The sequence below is a fragment of the Globicephala melas genome, chromosome 18, assembly GCF_963455315.2.
Source record: "Globicephala melas chromosome 18, mGloMel1.2, whole genome shotgun sequence".
NCBI lineage: Eukaryota > Metazoa > Chordata > Mammalia > Artiodactyla > Delphinidae > Globicephala > Globicephala melas.
In genome coordinates, this window is record NC_083331.1 from 24,809,482 (window position 1) to 24,824,052 (window position 14,571).

Consider the following 14,571-nt stretch of genomic DNA (forward strand, 5'->3'; position numbering starts at 1 on the left):
TCATCTTCCTGTAGCACATAGCATAATATCTTATGTATCGTACAGAGTCAAAAACATATTTGCTAAATTGAGCTATAGTTGTTTTCACCTCCTCAGGAATAGGAAAGTAATATATCATCTTCTGCCAAAAAGATTCAGAATTGGGGACTTGTATCTTGCTCCCCAGAACTGTAAAATGAAGTGTGAATAATAAATTGCTAAGTATAATACAAGGAAAGATTCAGCAATATTACAAGAATTGTAATTGAGATTATATGAGAGCTTAAATGAAGGACTATGATAGGTGGATGAGCTGATCTATCAAAGACACTGACAGCTGGAATGGAGTCTGTTTTCCTCACCATTGAACCCCTAGCACTTAGCAGAGCGCTTGGCACATGGTAGATATTCAGTAAATACTGATTTGATGAAGATAATTTCAATGAATTGCACTCCAGGCAGAGGAATTAGTATTGTTAAGAAAAATTGGGAGACGCTGAAATAGGCAAAGAGATTATAAGACCTCCTGTTGAATTGTGTTTTTTCATTGTCTTTGAGCTATTTTACAACTCTTTTATGTTGTAGAAAACTGCTAACAATGTACATGATTCTTTTACTGAGATTGCCCTTTTTAAAAAAATTACTTAATTAATTTATTTATTTTTGGCTGCGTTGGGTCTTCATGGCTGCGGGGCAGGCTTTCTTTAGTTGCGGCGAGCGGGGGCTACTCTTCGTTGCAGTGCGCGGACTTCTCATTGCGGTGGCTTCTCTTGTTGCCTAGCACAGGCTATAGGCGCGTGGGCTTCAGTAGATGTAGCTCGCAGGCTTTAGAGCGCAGGCTAAGTAGTTGTGGCACTGGGGTTTAGTTGCTCCTCGGCATGTGGGATCTTCCCGGAACAAGGCTCAAACCCTTGTTCCCTGGATTGGCAGGCGGATCCTTAACCACTGCGCCACCAGAGAAGCCCTGCACATGATTCTTTTCCCTAGAAATGCAAATTTGTATAACTGAGATGCAAGTGGTTATGTCTTGCGTGTACTGACCAGTTTTTCATCTTTTAAACAGATTCATTTCAGCATTCCTTATGGTGTATTTATGTTTTCTCTTTAGATTTTGTTTCACAAATTATAACATCCCTCATTAATTAATAATTTTTTAAAAATTGACAGTTGTACATTTCATATTTATACAAAAGTCATAATCTTACCTTTAAAAATATCTTTTAGGGCTTCCCTGGTGGCGCAGTGGTTGACAGTCCACCTGTTGATGCAGGGGACACGGGTGCGTGCCCCGGTCCGAGAAGATCCCACATGCCGCAGAGCAGCTGGGCCCGCGAGCCATGGCCGCTGAGCCTGTGTGTCCGGAGCCTGTGCTCCACAGCAGGAGAGGCCACAACAGTGAGAGGCCCGCGTACCGCAAAAAAAAAAAAAAAAAAAGTGTGTATATATATATATATATTTATATATATATCTTTTAGCAATATGAACAAAAATGTCAAGGTTGAAGATGTGTTTTGGAAGAAATAAGGAGTTATCTGGTTGAGCTGAAACATGAGGACATGAAGTTCTTAGAGGATATCATGAGAGATGAAAAGAGGCTAGCTAGATTGGAGTCAGATCTTGGAGAGCTGGGAGAACGATGTGCAAGTTAATGAGAGAGTACGGGCAGCAGAATCAAGGTCACAGTGCAACCCAGCCTTTTTGGTTCAAATCCCTTTGGCCACTCTTCATCTGTCTGTTGGGCACAACCTTGAGCAAGTCACCTAGCCATGCTGTGCCTCAGCAATTCGTAGGGTTGTTGGGAAGATTGAGTGAGTTAGTTAAATGTTAAAAATTTAGAGCACTACCTGGTAAAGAATAAGTACTCAGTGAATGTTAACTACTATATTATTGTTACAGTTCACAGTTCTTTACCTGAAATACTTGGACCAGATGTTTTCAAACTTCAGGATGCTTTGGATTTAGAAAGGAAATGCATATACCGTACATTATAACACTTTCAGCGGGATCTGGAGCAGCAGCCTGTAATCTAACAAACAAATATTTCTTTTTTTAATTAAATCAAATTAAATTTTATTTTTTATTGAAGTATAGTTGATTTACAATGTTGTGTTAGTTTCAGGTGTACAGCAAAGTGATTCAGACATATATTCTTCTTCAGATTCTTTTCCCTTGTAGGTTATTAGAAAATACTGAATATAGTTTCCTGTGTTATACAATAGGTCCTTGTTGGTTATCTATTTTATATACAGTAGTGTGTACATGTTAATCCTAAATTCCTAGTTTATCCCTCCCCCCATGAATAAATATTTCTTCATTAAAAATACGAATATTTATTCTAAGTGGGATAAATACAGATATAAATAGCCTCACTTCAGTCTCAGTTGGTATACCTGCCAAACTGGGTTTGGGTTAGGGCAGGTCTGGCCATCAAATAAGTTACTAAAAACCCTTCAGTTTTCAGAGATTTTCTGATGTTTGCATTGAAAACAAGGTTTTTCAGAGCTTTGGGGATATGAGAATTGCAGAGAATTGCCATATTACTAAAGTAAAAAAAAAAGATAAGATTGAAATAGAATTTGGAAATCCTGGATATTGTTCAGAAAGCAAAATTTTGAATTTGATCACCTCTCCACTTTGGCAAAGTTTTAATTTTTTCTTTTAAAAATTTCAAAGCAAGGGCAACAAATAGTTGATGAGGAAAAGTTTCTCTTTATAGAGATTCCAAATAATAAATGAAGTCAGAGGACTTCCCTCGTGGCGCAGTGGTTGACTCCACGCTCACAATGCAGGGAGCCCAGGTTTCATCCTTGGTCAGGGAACCAGATCCCACATGCATGCCGCAACTAAGAGTTCGCATGCCGCAACTAAGGAGCCTGCGAGCCGCGACTAAGTCCCGGCACAACCAAATAAATAAATAAATAAGTGAAGTCAGAATGATAAAATATCACCATTTTGCAACTTCTAATGGAATAATGGATCTAGGCAATCAAGAGCTTCTAGTATTTTAAAAAATCACAACTAAATATTTTGCATCTTCCTTTGTAAGTATCTAACCCACCTATGAATTAGTTTTGAAAAAAAAAAAGTAAATATGACTCTGTTCAAGCTTCCAGACCAGTTTATAGGAAATACAGGAAACAAAGGAACATGATAAACACCACAACACGAGTCTAGAAAAATCTAGACTGTGTGAAACTCCTCAAGGCCAAAGATCTGGTCTCTTCAACAAATATATTGCAAATAAAAAAAATTAAAAAGAGGGGGGATCCTGTAGATTAAAACAAACCAAGTATTATACATAGAAACAAATTGCAATGCATGGACCTTATTTGAATCTTGATATGAACAAGCAAACTGCCTCCCCCCGCCAAAAAAGAAAAAGACAAAAAATCTGGCACAATCAGGGAAATTTAAATACTGACTAGATATTTGATAATATTAAGAGCTATTTTTAATTTTTAGGAGTGATCATATATTTTAAAAGTCTTTATCTTCTGGAGATGTATACAAAAATATTTACAGACGAAGAGTTACGATGTCTTGTATTTGCTTCCAATTAATCCAGTGAGGATGAGAAGAGAGAGGGAGGAGGGAGGGTGAACACTAAGTTGATAATGTTGAGAATTCATGATGAGTGCACAGGGGTCATTTTACTGTTCTATTTTTGAACATGTTTGAAATTTTTCATATTAAAAAGGAAAAAAATAAAAAGATATATATCTACACACACAGAGAGTATAGATTACATTGTATTCCTCAAGGGAAGATTTGTATCTAAGTTGGAAAGTACTTTAATGCTTATAAAGGGTATTTGAAGACTACTGTTAGTAGAAAAAGATGGGAAAACTAAACTCATTGAAATGAAAATTTGAAAATGTATAATTCAAAACTGAAGGAAATAATTTAAGAAAAATATTTAGCCTGAAATTTAGGATGAAAAATGGAAGAGGTGAAATTACCAAGAAGTTGTAGGAGACAACACTAAATGAGCTTGTTAACAAAGCTGACCTCAGCCTAGGCTAATACCAGTTTATGGGGTAAAAGATGAGTTTCCAGGATCTACCCTTTTATTATTATTATTAGAGTAAAAGAAATACATCGTAAGTTGACATTTCAAGACTCCTTGAACACCTCTTGACTCTGAAAATAACTTGCGATCTAGTTTCATTAATGCCAGCAGGTGGCGTGTTTGTTAGCTTTAATTTTTTCAAGCTCCGAAAAATTTGAGAAGCAGTATGAACATGTGAAAATAAGAAATGCTCTTTTTTCATTCTTTATATTTCGCTTCTCTCGGGGAAAATAATTTATAAGGATACAAATGAAATAAACTCTGTTTTTCTACTTTTCCACCATATTGAGAGCTTGAATTTTGTATTAAATTGCTACCTGCTTTCACTTTTTCTATAGTAAAATATATCTGATTCAAATCCCAAGCCATTGCCAGTCTCAAGATGGCATTGGTCAAGAGCTAAACTACCGGGAATCAGAAAGCCAGGTGTATCTTCACAGTGTGCTAAAAAACAATGTGGTATGGCTTGTGTGCTGAGATTTTATGTTGCTTTCAGTGCCACTGAAAATTTCCCAGATAGGACCAAAATTTCAACTTAGCCTGGAACAATCTCTACACTCACCCTTGTCTAGCTCCCCAAAGAATGTCCAGGGCTGAGGAAAGTCTGGTGCTCTGCTTCTCTCGGGGTAAGCCCTAAGCAGACAGTTTACTGATGTGAAATCTCTGCTGAAGGACACAAATCGACCTCTTGTTAGTACTCTAGACGCGAGTGTCCTCAGAATCTTTAAAAGAATCCGGAGGTCTCTGAGAGGAAGTTAAGTGAAAATCCCCATTCCCTACCCCTTTGGGTTTGGGACTGATTTGCTCTAAATGGAGATGAAAATGACCCCATGTATTTTGTTGTGTTAGCATGCTCCAAGTTGGAGGAGGGGGACACAGGTCATTTAGTTTCTGACAAAGAGATACCAAATCGTCAGTGCCCATTACAAATTCATTCAACAAAGAAAGTATTCATAGTTGACTTTATTGTGAGAAATATTTCAGACATGGTAGTGCTTGTTTCTAGTTCAATCAAAATGCTAATTCTTTTTCCCCCACTGAATCAACCTCTTTTATTACTATTTCTGGAAACTTTTATTCTGTAATATATCAGACTTCTTGCAAATAGAAGTTGTTTAACTTCATAGAACAATTTGAGAATAATAACTTCCATAAGGCTTTTCAATCAAACATGAAAGAATGTCTTTTTTCTTTTATAGCTTTCTTGTTTACAATACCCATCACAAAATTTCAAGAAATTCATAGTACTATGAAAAGGAAAATAGAGATTACCTATAATTCCACCAGATTTTTCTTTTTTTTTTTTTTTTTTTGGCTGCAGTGCACGGCTTGTAGGATCTTAGTTCCCCGACCAGGGATTGAACCCAGGCCACAGCAGTGAAAGCACCAAGTCCTAACCACTGGACCACCAGGGAATTCCCTCTTCCAGACTTTTAAATATGCATCATATACTTTTTAAAAAAATCAATTAATTAATTATTTATTTTTGGCTGCATTGGGTCTTCGTCGTTGCACGCGGGCTTTCTCTAGTTGTAGTGTGCAGGGGCTACTCTTCCTTGCTGTGCGTGGGCTTCTCATTGCAGTGGCTTCTCTTGTTGCGGAGCATGGGCTCTAGGCACGCGGGCTTCAGTAGTTGTGGCACGAGGGCTCAGTAGATGTGGCTTGTGAGCTTAGCTGCTCTGTGCAGTCTTCCCGGACCAGGGCTCCGACCCGTGTCCCCTGCATTGGCAGGTGGATTCTTAACCACTGCACCACCAGGGAAGTCCCACATACGTTTTTTAAGTGAAATAGTTTGATGAATTTTTTAAACATTCTCTTTCACTTAATAATATATTGTGGACATCTTTGCATATTAATAAATATAATTATAACCACATTACTTTCTTTAAAAACACATGGAGGAGGAAGCAATATTTATAGTCTTTAGGGATTTTCTTTAAATTTAGAAATAACATTCATAAAGTGTATAACGTTTCATGTATATCTCAATAAATGTTTACATATGTAAATGTCTTGGGCTGCCATAACAAAGTACCATACTGAGTGGCTTAAACAACAGCAATTTATTTCTCACAGTTTTGGAGGTTGGAAAGATCAAGGTGCTGGCAAGGTAGGTTTCATTCTGAGGCCTCTTCTCTTGGCTTGTATGTGGCTGCTATCTTGCTGTGTGCTCACCCCCTGACCTCTTTTCGCTTGTTGAGGGAAAGAGGGGGGCAGAAAGAGACTACACAAGCTCTCTGGTCTCTTCCTGTAAGGGCACTAGTCCTATCAGATTAGGGTTCCCTCTATATGACCTTATTTAACCTTAATCACCTTAAAGGCCCTATTTCCAGTGGGGTCATACTGGGGGTTAGCTTCAACATACTGAATTTGGGAGGGATTAGTCCATGGCACTAAAGCTTATTTTTTAAGAAGGAAGTTTTATATATATATCAAAATAAAGAATTAAAATATTTTGTTGGATAATTTAGGAGAATGATTTATGTGGGTACTTTGGTATTCGTGAGAGCAAAGATTTCTGTCTTTTTTGTTCATTGCTGAAGTCTCATGTCTAGAATAGTGATTAACACATAACTGGTGCTCAGTGTTTACTGCATGAAAGACTGAATGTTTTCTTTTCTTTTTTCTGGAGGAGGGAGGCAGTATCAGAGCTTAGGAGCCATAGATCATTAAGACAGATTGTCTTCATTGAATCTCAGCTCTATCACTTAACTAGTTCTTTTACCTTGGACAAGTTACTTAAACTCTCTGTGCCTTAGTTTTCTCTTCTGCAAAATGGGTATTTTAGGGTTGTTGTAAAGATTAAATTAATTAATAAATAGGCTTAAGCCATTTAGAGTAGTAGCTAATATGTAGTTGGTAGAAGTAGATACCTTGAAATAGGCAATACGTGTTAGATATTTATATTTATGCCTAATTCTCCTTTTTATATATGTGGTCATAAACTAAGAAAATGTCTTGTGAAGTTGGTAATGTGGAATTCTTGTTGCCTCTGCTTTTCAGGAAGAAATACTAGGGCACAGAGGTCAAATGACATGTAAATGTGTATCCTACTTGAATATTCAAAGTAAGGCAATATATTTGCATTTTCCTGGAATTGTTTATTATTTAGGATTTTTAATGCTTTACTTAATTGATGGTTTACAAGCTACAAACTTAAATTGAGCCCCCAAATTGTGTTTATGTAAACAACAGCTATAAATTCACTAAGTTGTGGCTATATATAGTCTCTCATATTTTGGATCCTCCTTATGATTTAAAAAAATACAACTTTATAGTCTCAATTAGTCATTAGGTATCTTCTCAGGCAATGGAAGCTGAAAGTACAAGTATTAACATGCAGAATCCTGCACATTTTTGAATGATGAAAAGGGATCCTCATTTAAAAAAATCAGGAATCTCTGCTCTAGTGGCTCTATATACACGAAAATTCTTGTATATCTTGATCTCTTAATCAGAACTGTAGGGAATCTCCCTTTTGGGCTTGCCTGAAACTTTGACAACCAAAGCTCCACCTTTGGCCTAGGGGGTTGGAGGCTGGGCGTTCGTCCGAGATAAACTACAACTCCCAAGATTCCCGGGTGGGGAGCTCTTAGGAGTTGTGGTTCAGTGAACACTGCGGCACCAATGCCCCTGCACCTCCCCTCCCCCTTCCATCGCAACCTACACCCTGGGCTCAGAATCCGGATGAGTAAGTCGCCTGGTCATCTCTCTCGTGGGAATTTTTCTCGCTTTTCCATTTTTCTCTTTTGTTTCCTCTGTTAGCTTATTGTTAGGCACATGCAAGGACTACTCTTCTGGAGAAGAGTCGAGACGGAAGAGGCGGGATCAAGCTCTAAGCCGGAAGGGGTGAACCTGGCAATGAAAGTGATCCGGTGTCTGTCGGGCTGAAACGTAGTGGACCACAGAAGGTTCAGACCTCCGTAAGGAAACCTAACGTCCTTTCTGTCTTTTTTTTTTTTTTTTTTTTTTAACGTGCTCACAGTTCACTTCTCTTTTCTGGTCTTAAAAGTCTATTTTCCTTCTCCAGCTTTTTTTTTTTTTTCCCCATGGTGTCTCCCTATGGGATCACTCCGTATACCGAGTTAGTGTGGCTTACACGTGATCCTCTCGTGCCGGCTTAGTGTCACTTCTGACTTGCCAAGGCTGAGAGTTGTCCCTAGAGTATCATTTTATTTTTAATTTTCATTTATTTTATTTATTTATTTTTGGCTGCGTTGGGTCTTCGTTGCTTCGCGCGGGCTTTCTCTAGTTGCAGCGAGCGGGGGCTACTCTTCGTTGCGGTGCGCGGGCTTCTCATTGCGGTGGCTTCTCTCATTGCCGATCACGGGCTCCAGGCGCGCAGGCTTCAGTAGTTGTGGCATGAGGGCTCAGTAGTTGTGGCTCACGGGCTTAGTTGCTCCGCGGCATGTGGGATCTTCCCGGACCAGGGCTTGAACCCGCACCCCTGCATCGGCAGGCGGGCTCTCAACCACTGCGCCACCAGGGAAGCCCCTAGAGTATCATTTTAATCCTGTTACTGTCGGGGAGTGATGGAGAAGGCTTGCTATTCTCAGGTATAGATAAACCTAGCAGATGAATGTCTTGGGATTTACTTAACACTGAGGTTCATGACCTTGAGAGTTGCTTTTTCTACTATTTCTAAAATGGAAATTTAGCTAGAGGTGTTTTAACAAAAATCTTTTTGCCATTTTTTTTGTTACGTCCTTTTTCAAATGGACACACTTTCTGTGACTAGATGTTGTTTTAGACCAGGGTTCCTGGCCTCCTTAATCAATAGATATTGATCAGAGGCCAGACAAGAAATTCAGTCAAGGCTATATCGTGGCCCCTGCTGCAGCAGAGGGGAGTGAGCAGGTTCCTTACATGGGGTGAGGGTAGGGGTGTGTTCAGGGATCCAGCAGAGGGGTGGCTTAAGTGGTCTACCCATCCCCTTGGCTACGTTGTGTGCAGGGGGCATGCGCAGTACCCTGCTTTTGCTCCCCACTCTCTGCTTTTGCTGCCAGCTCTTCAGAGGTGCCAGTTGGGCTTTTTGGTCTCCTTTTATCTAGTTGTCCAGAATTTGCCCCAACTGCCCATGCACACAGTTATTTTTAGCCCATATTTGTTTCTTTGTATTTTGTTGCTTAAGGAAACATTTGTCCAGGTGCAAGCATTGCAGCACTGCAGCAAAGGGTCCCGGGTCCCAGCTTGTCTCAATGTGAAGACAGGCAGAAACTCCTGCTGGAGGACTGTAACATTTGTGGCTACTGTGCCTTTGTGCATGCTTCCCGCAGTCCTTTTCTCAATGTGATTCAGTATGTTAAATTTCCTTAGTACAACCCTGCAAACTGTGAATATTTTAGAGACTATTCTGACTATTTTATTTCCTAGGAGATAACAATATCCAAGTTAGCAGACTTACAATGATCAAATGAGCTAATATATGAATACACCTAACGTAGTAGAAACACTGGAGACAATAAAGGTTGATTCTGATCAATTTTGACCCTTATTTCAACTTTGAACCTCAGGATTTTAGGGGCAAAGTATTTTTCTTAGAACACTTTATCTTCTCTTTCTTACTCAGTAAAACCATTGTGTACATTTGTTAGCTCTTTTGATTATCTCTGTTAGAAGGAAGAACAGATAATTATTATTGTACATAACTAATTTCACCTAACATGTAATTTTTTAAAGTAATTTTTCTTCCTGATTGTAAAAGTAGTATGTGCTAAATGTATAGGAAACTTGGAAAACACGAAGAAGTAGGAAAAAAAAGGAAGCAAAAGGAATCCATCATCCCACAACTAGAGATCATCTTACTAACGTTTTGGTATGTTTTTAGTTTTCTTTTTTCAAAATAAAGCTCTTCCTCAACTTATGATGCAGTTATGTCCCCATAAACCCATGTGTTCCATATACTGTAGACAAATTTGAAAACCTAATTGAGATTATATTGTTTTGATTCTGTTTTTTTCATTTAATATAATTATCATCATTGTCTTTTTTTTTTTTTTTTACCAAACTTTCTACTTTCTTAGTCTGTCAGTGTGTAAATTTTCCGTCCTTTAGGATCTCAGCTAAAAGGGAAGCACCTTCGAAGAGTGATTGCATAGTTGGGAATGAAAAGCACTGAAGTCTGAATAGGCAAGCTGCATTCATCTCAGCTCTGCCTCTATCTAGCAGAATGAATAATCATGATTAAGTTACTTGACTTCCTTGGGCATTTGGATACCTAAGAATTAGACAAGGAAGTAGTGTTTCCTTTAAACTTTAAAAATCTATTAATATACGAACCATCTAAAGTTTGCATGATTATTTCATACTTGTCAAGAGCTTATTCACACACTCAATTTTAGATTCTGGGTACTTTCTAGAAAATAGCTGATTTAACCCATTCTATTGATATATTTATTAGTTACACTCCTACTCATTTGCCTTAGTTAATTATATATGTTGAATGGGTATAAAACAGCACTACCTTCATTTATTTTGTTATATTCACAGATTTGAAGATTCGTTTTCTTTTTGTGGGTTATTGAATTTAGGGACTGTGTTTGGAGCTGGCTGAGGCAGTGAACTGAGCAAGATTTCTTGAGGCTCCTTCAGCTTTTATATCTGTGGAGTTGATATTTCTCAGATTGTGTTTATTTTGTTTCAGATGCCGAAATGAATCGTCACCTGTTTGTTTGGCTTTTTAGACATCCGTGTCTTAATGGTCACCACCAGTGCCATGTCCATCTCCATTCTCATCAACTTACACAGATACCTCTTGACACAAGGCTGTGGGTTTTTAGACGAAACAGGAATCCCATTCTCCATTGTCTGTTAAGTGAGAATTGGTCCAGGAGATATTGTCATCAAGATACCAGGATGCTCTGGAAGCATAAAGGACTACAGAAATACATGGAGGACCTGAGTAAGGAGTACCAAACACTTGATCATTGTTTGCAGCATATCTCTGTGAGTGAAGGGGACCGGAGGTCCTTGAATCAACGGCATGCTGAGCTGGCTCCGCTTGCAGTCATTTACAAAGAAATTCAGGAGGCTGAACAAGCCATTGAAGAATTAGAATCAATGTGTAAAAGTAGGTAAAAGATGTGTGTGTACAAGTACAGGATTGATTTTCTAAGTTAAAGGTATATTGAACACAGTCTTTTAAAAAGCCTGCACATAGTAAGCCCTGCACTTAGAAAGGACAGGACTCTGTACTCTGGGTGTTTGAAGTATTTCAGCTGCTAAAGAGCAACTACTAAGAGACCGAGGTCCTTGTGGTACTTGCCAAGAAGCACTTAGGGTCTGGGAGACTAAATATTGACCTTTTCAGAATTTTTAATTTATTAATAGATCTTTATTGGGCACTGTCCTATGTGCTACATACCAGGGACACAAAAATACAATTCCTACCCCGTCAGAGGGCTTATATGGTATGGGTATTATTTCATCACCCCAAAAAGAAACCCTGCACCCTTTAGCTATCCCATGCCAATCCACCCGATCCCTGCCAGCCCTAGACAACCACTAATCTACTTTCTGTCTCTATACAGTTACTTATTTCAGGCATTTTATATAAATGGAATCATACAATATGTTACCCTATGTGACTGGCTTCTTTCACTTAGCATATGTTTAAGGTTCATTTATGTTGTAGCATGTTTCTGTACTTCATTTCTTTTTATTGCTGAATTATGTCCCATTGTATAGATATACCACATTTTATTTATCCATTCATCAGTTGTTATTGAGTTTTTCCACTGTTTTGGTTATTATGAACAATGCTGTTATGAACATTTGTGTACAAGTTTTTGTGTAGACATATATTGCTAAGTTGTGTGGTAACTCCATGTTTAACCTTTTGAGGAACTGTCAGACTGGTTTTCCAAAGTGGCTGAACCATTTTACATTCCATCCTCAGTGTATGAGCGTTCTGGTGTTTCTACATCCTCTCCAACCCTTGTGATCCGCCCTTTCGATTCTAGCCTTCCTAGTGTGTGTGTAGTGGTATCTTACTGCGGTTTTGACTTGCATTTCCCTGATTAATGGTGTTGAGTGTCTTTTTATGTGCCTGTTGGCTGCTGTATATCACCTTTGCTTAAATGACTGTTTAGATCCTTTGCCCATTTTTTAATGGAGTTGTCTTTTTATTATTGAGTTGTAAGAGTTCTTTATATTACAGATACAAGTTCCTTATCAGATATATTATTTGCAAAAATTTTCTCCCATTCTGTGGGTTGTCCCTTGAAGCACCACAGTTTTTAATTTTGATGATGTTCAGTTTATCTTTTTTTTCTCTTTTTTGTGTTTTGGTGACATATCTAAGAAATTATTGCATAATCCAAGGTCACAAAAGTTCACATCTGAGTTTTCTTCCAAGGGTTTTATATTTTTAGTCCTTACATTTAGGTCATTGATCTATTTGAGTTAATTTTATATATAATGTGAGAGGTGTTAGTTTTTAATTTTAGTATCTTAATATTTTATTGCCTTAACATTTTTTCTTTTATGAAAAATTTCCAAAATATACAGAAGTTGAGAGAAAAGTATAATGGACTAACCTGGGATTCAACATTTATCCAAATTTTTTTTTTTTTTTAAAGGACATGAGCCCTCTTTTTTTTTTTTTAATATTTATTTATTTATTTATTTGGTTGCACTGGGTCTTAGTTGTAGCATGCAAACTCTTAGTTGCGGCGTACATGTGGGATCTAGTTCCCTGACCAGGGATCGAACCCGGGCCCCCTGCATTGGGAACATGGAGTCCTATCCACTGCGCCACCAGGGAAGTCCCGATCCAAATTTTGCTATTGGCTTTTATTGTATTTTATTTTTAATATTTATTTATTTGGCTGCACCTGTCTTAGTTGCAGCACACCGCATCTTCAGTTGCAGCATGCGGGATCTAGTTTCGTGACCAGTGATGGAACCCAGGCCCCCTGCATTGGGAGCACAGAGTCTTAACCACTGGACCACCAGGAAAGTTCCTTGCTATTGGCTTTTAGTTTAATTTATAAACTTGCTTTTGTGCTCCATCCTGTTTCATTAAGCCTTAGAGATGTTAAGCAGCATCGAGGCCAGTCACAGCTATACCTGTAAAGTCCTGGATGTCCAAAGCCTTACCTTTTTCTGCCTCCTATTAGTGGTCTGCGAGTCTCTCACTTTTTTTTTGGCCATGAGGAATGCGGGATCTTAGTTCCCTGACCAGAGATTGAACATGTGCCCCCTGCAGTGGAAGTGCAGAGTCCTAACCACTGGACCGCCAGGGAATTCCCTCTCACCTCTTTTAATGAGGATTATTTTTTATTCTTTCGCATAATACCACTCAAATTTGTAATTAATTAGTTTGGGAAAGTTGCTTGCACATAATAGGAGCTTACTAAATGCTTTCCAAATTAAATTGACATAACCTCTTTCAGCCACGTTTGTATCATGTGTAATATTAGTAGATTGGATTAAAGTATTAGTAGTTTGCTTCTAAAGTTTCTTCTACAATTCTGCTATTTTATAATAATAGTGATAATAGCTACGTTTACTAAGTCTTAGTATGTGCCAGGCACTAAGGTAAGTATTTTGCAAATATCTCATTTGAAATGTTCACAGTGACCTTATAAGGTAGAAATTATTATTAATATTCTCACTTTATAGATGAAGAAACTGAGAGGTTAAAATGCCAAAGGTCACTTAGCCAGTCAGGAGAGGAGCAGGAATTTGAACCCAATCAAGGAGACTCCACAGCCTCTGCTCTTATCCACTGCACAATGATTCAAAGTCCAATAGGGTCTACCTCTGTAATGTATCTTGCATGAGTCCTCTTCTATTCTTTCCACTAGTTTATATTTTCATTATATCCCAGTCCTAGATGATTACAATAAATTCCTAACTTGTAGTCTCACTTACAAGCTTTCCCAGCCTAAGTACAACCTTAATCATATTTCCCTCCTGCTCTGAATTTCCAGTAACTCCCATTGCCTGTAAATATAGATTGCTTGGCTTGGCATTTAATAGTCTCTGCCGAGTGACCCCCACCTCTCTGTGCGGTATATTAATTCCCTTTGCGTATTCTCCCTTCCAACCAAAACAGACAATCTGCCATTCCCTGAATATACTCAGACCATCCCATGTCTATGTCTTTGCTCATGTTGTTAACCCACCAATTTCACCTTCTTAAAGTTCAGTCTGCTTACAAAGTATGGCTTGAATATCATCCTTTGGCTTCACTCCCCTCTGTAAAACAAGTATGATTGCCTTTCTCTGTTTTATATTCTGATCCATTATGTAGTTGTCTTAACTTCAGTCCCTTTCCCTGTTTTTTTTTTAAACGACATGAGCCCTCTTTTTTTTTTTTAATATTTATTTATTTATTTGGTTGCACTGGGTGTTAGTTGTAGCATGCAAACTCTTAGTTGCGGCATGCATGTGGAATCTAGTTCCCTGACCAGGGATCGAACCCAGACCCCCTGCATTGGGAGCATGGAGTCCTATCCACTGTGCCACCAGGGAAGTACAGGGCCTGTGTCTTATTCATCTTTATTTCCTGCAGCACC

The 14,571-nt window shown here is 38.4% G+C and overlaps 1 protein-coding gene across 7 annotated transcripts in view; it reads left to right on the forward strand.

The window, feature by feature from the left end:
* MTRF1 (mitochondrial translation release factor 1) overlaps nt 1–14,571 on the forward strand; it is a 70,544-nt gene that overhangs the window by 11,261 nt on the left and 44,712 nt on the right. For 4 of the 7 annotated variants that reach the window (XR_009559704.2, XM_060287732.1, XM_060287735.2 and 1 more), the window contains exons 2-4: nt 7,814–7,971; nt 9,774–9,863; nt 10,692–11,117. Coding sequence is in view for 6 of the 7 variants with exons in the window: in XM_060287732.1 (XP_060143715.1) it covers nt 10,700–11,117 (418 nt within the window). In the remaining variant the exon portion in view is untranslated. The remainder of the gene's footprint in view (nt 1–7,813; nt 7,972–9,773; nt 9,864–10,691; nt 11,118–14,571) is intronic. The other 3 variants (XM_060287736.1, XM_060287737.1, XM_060287734.1) reach the window with 3 other exon arrangements.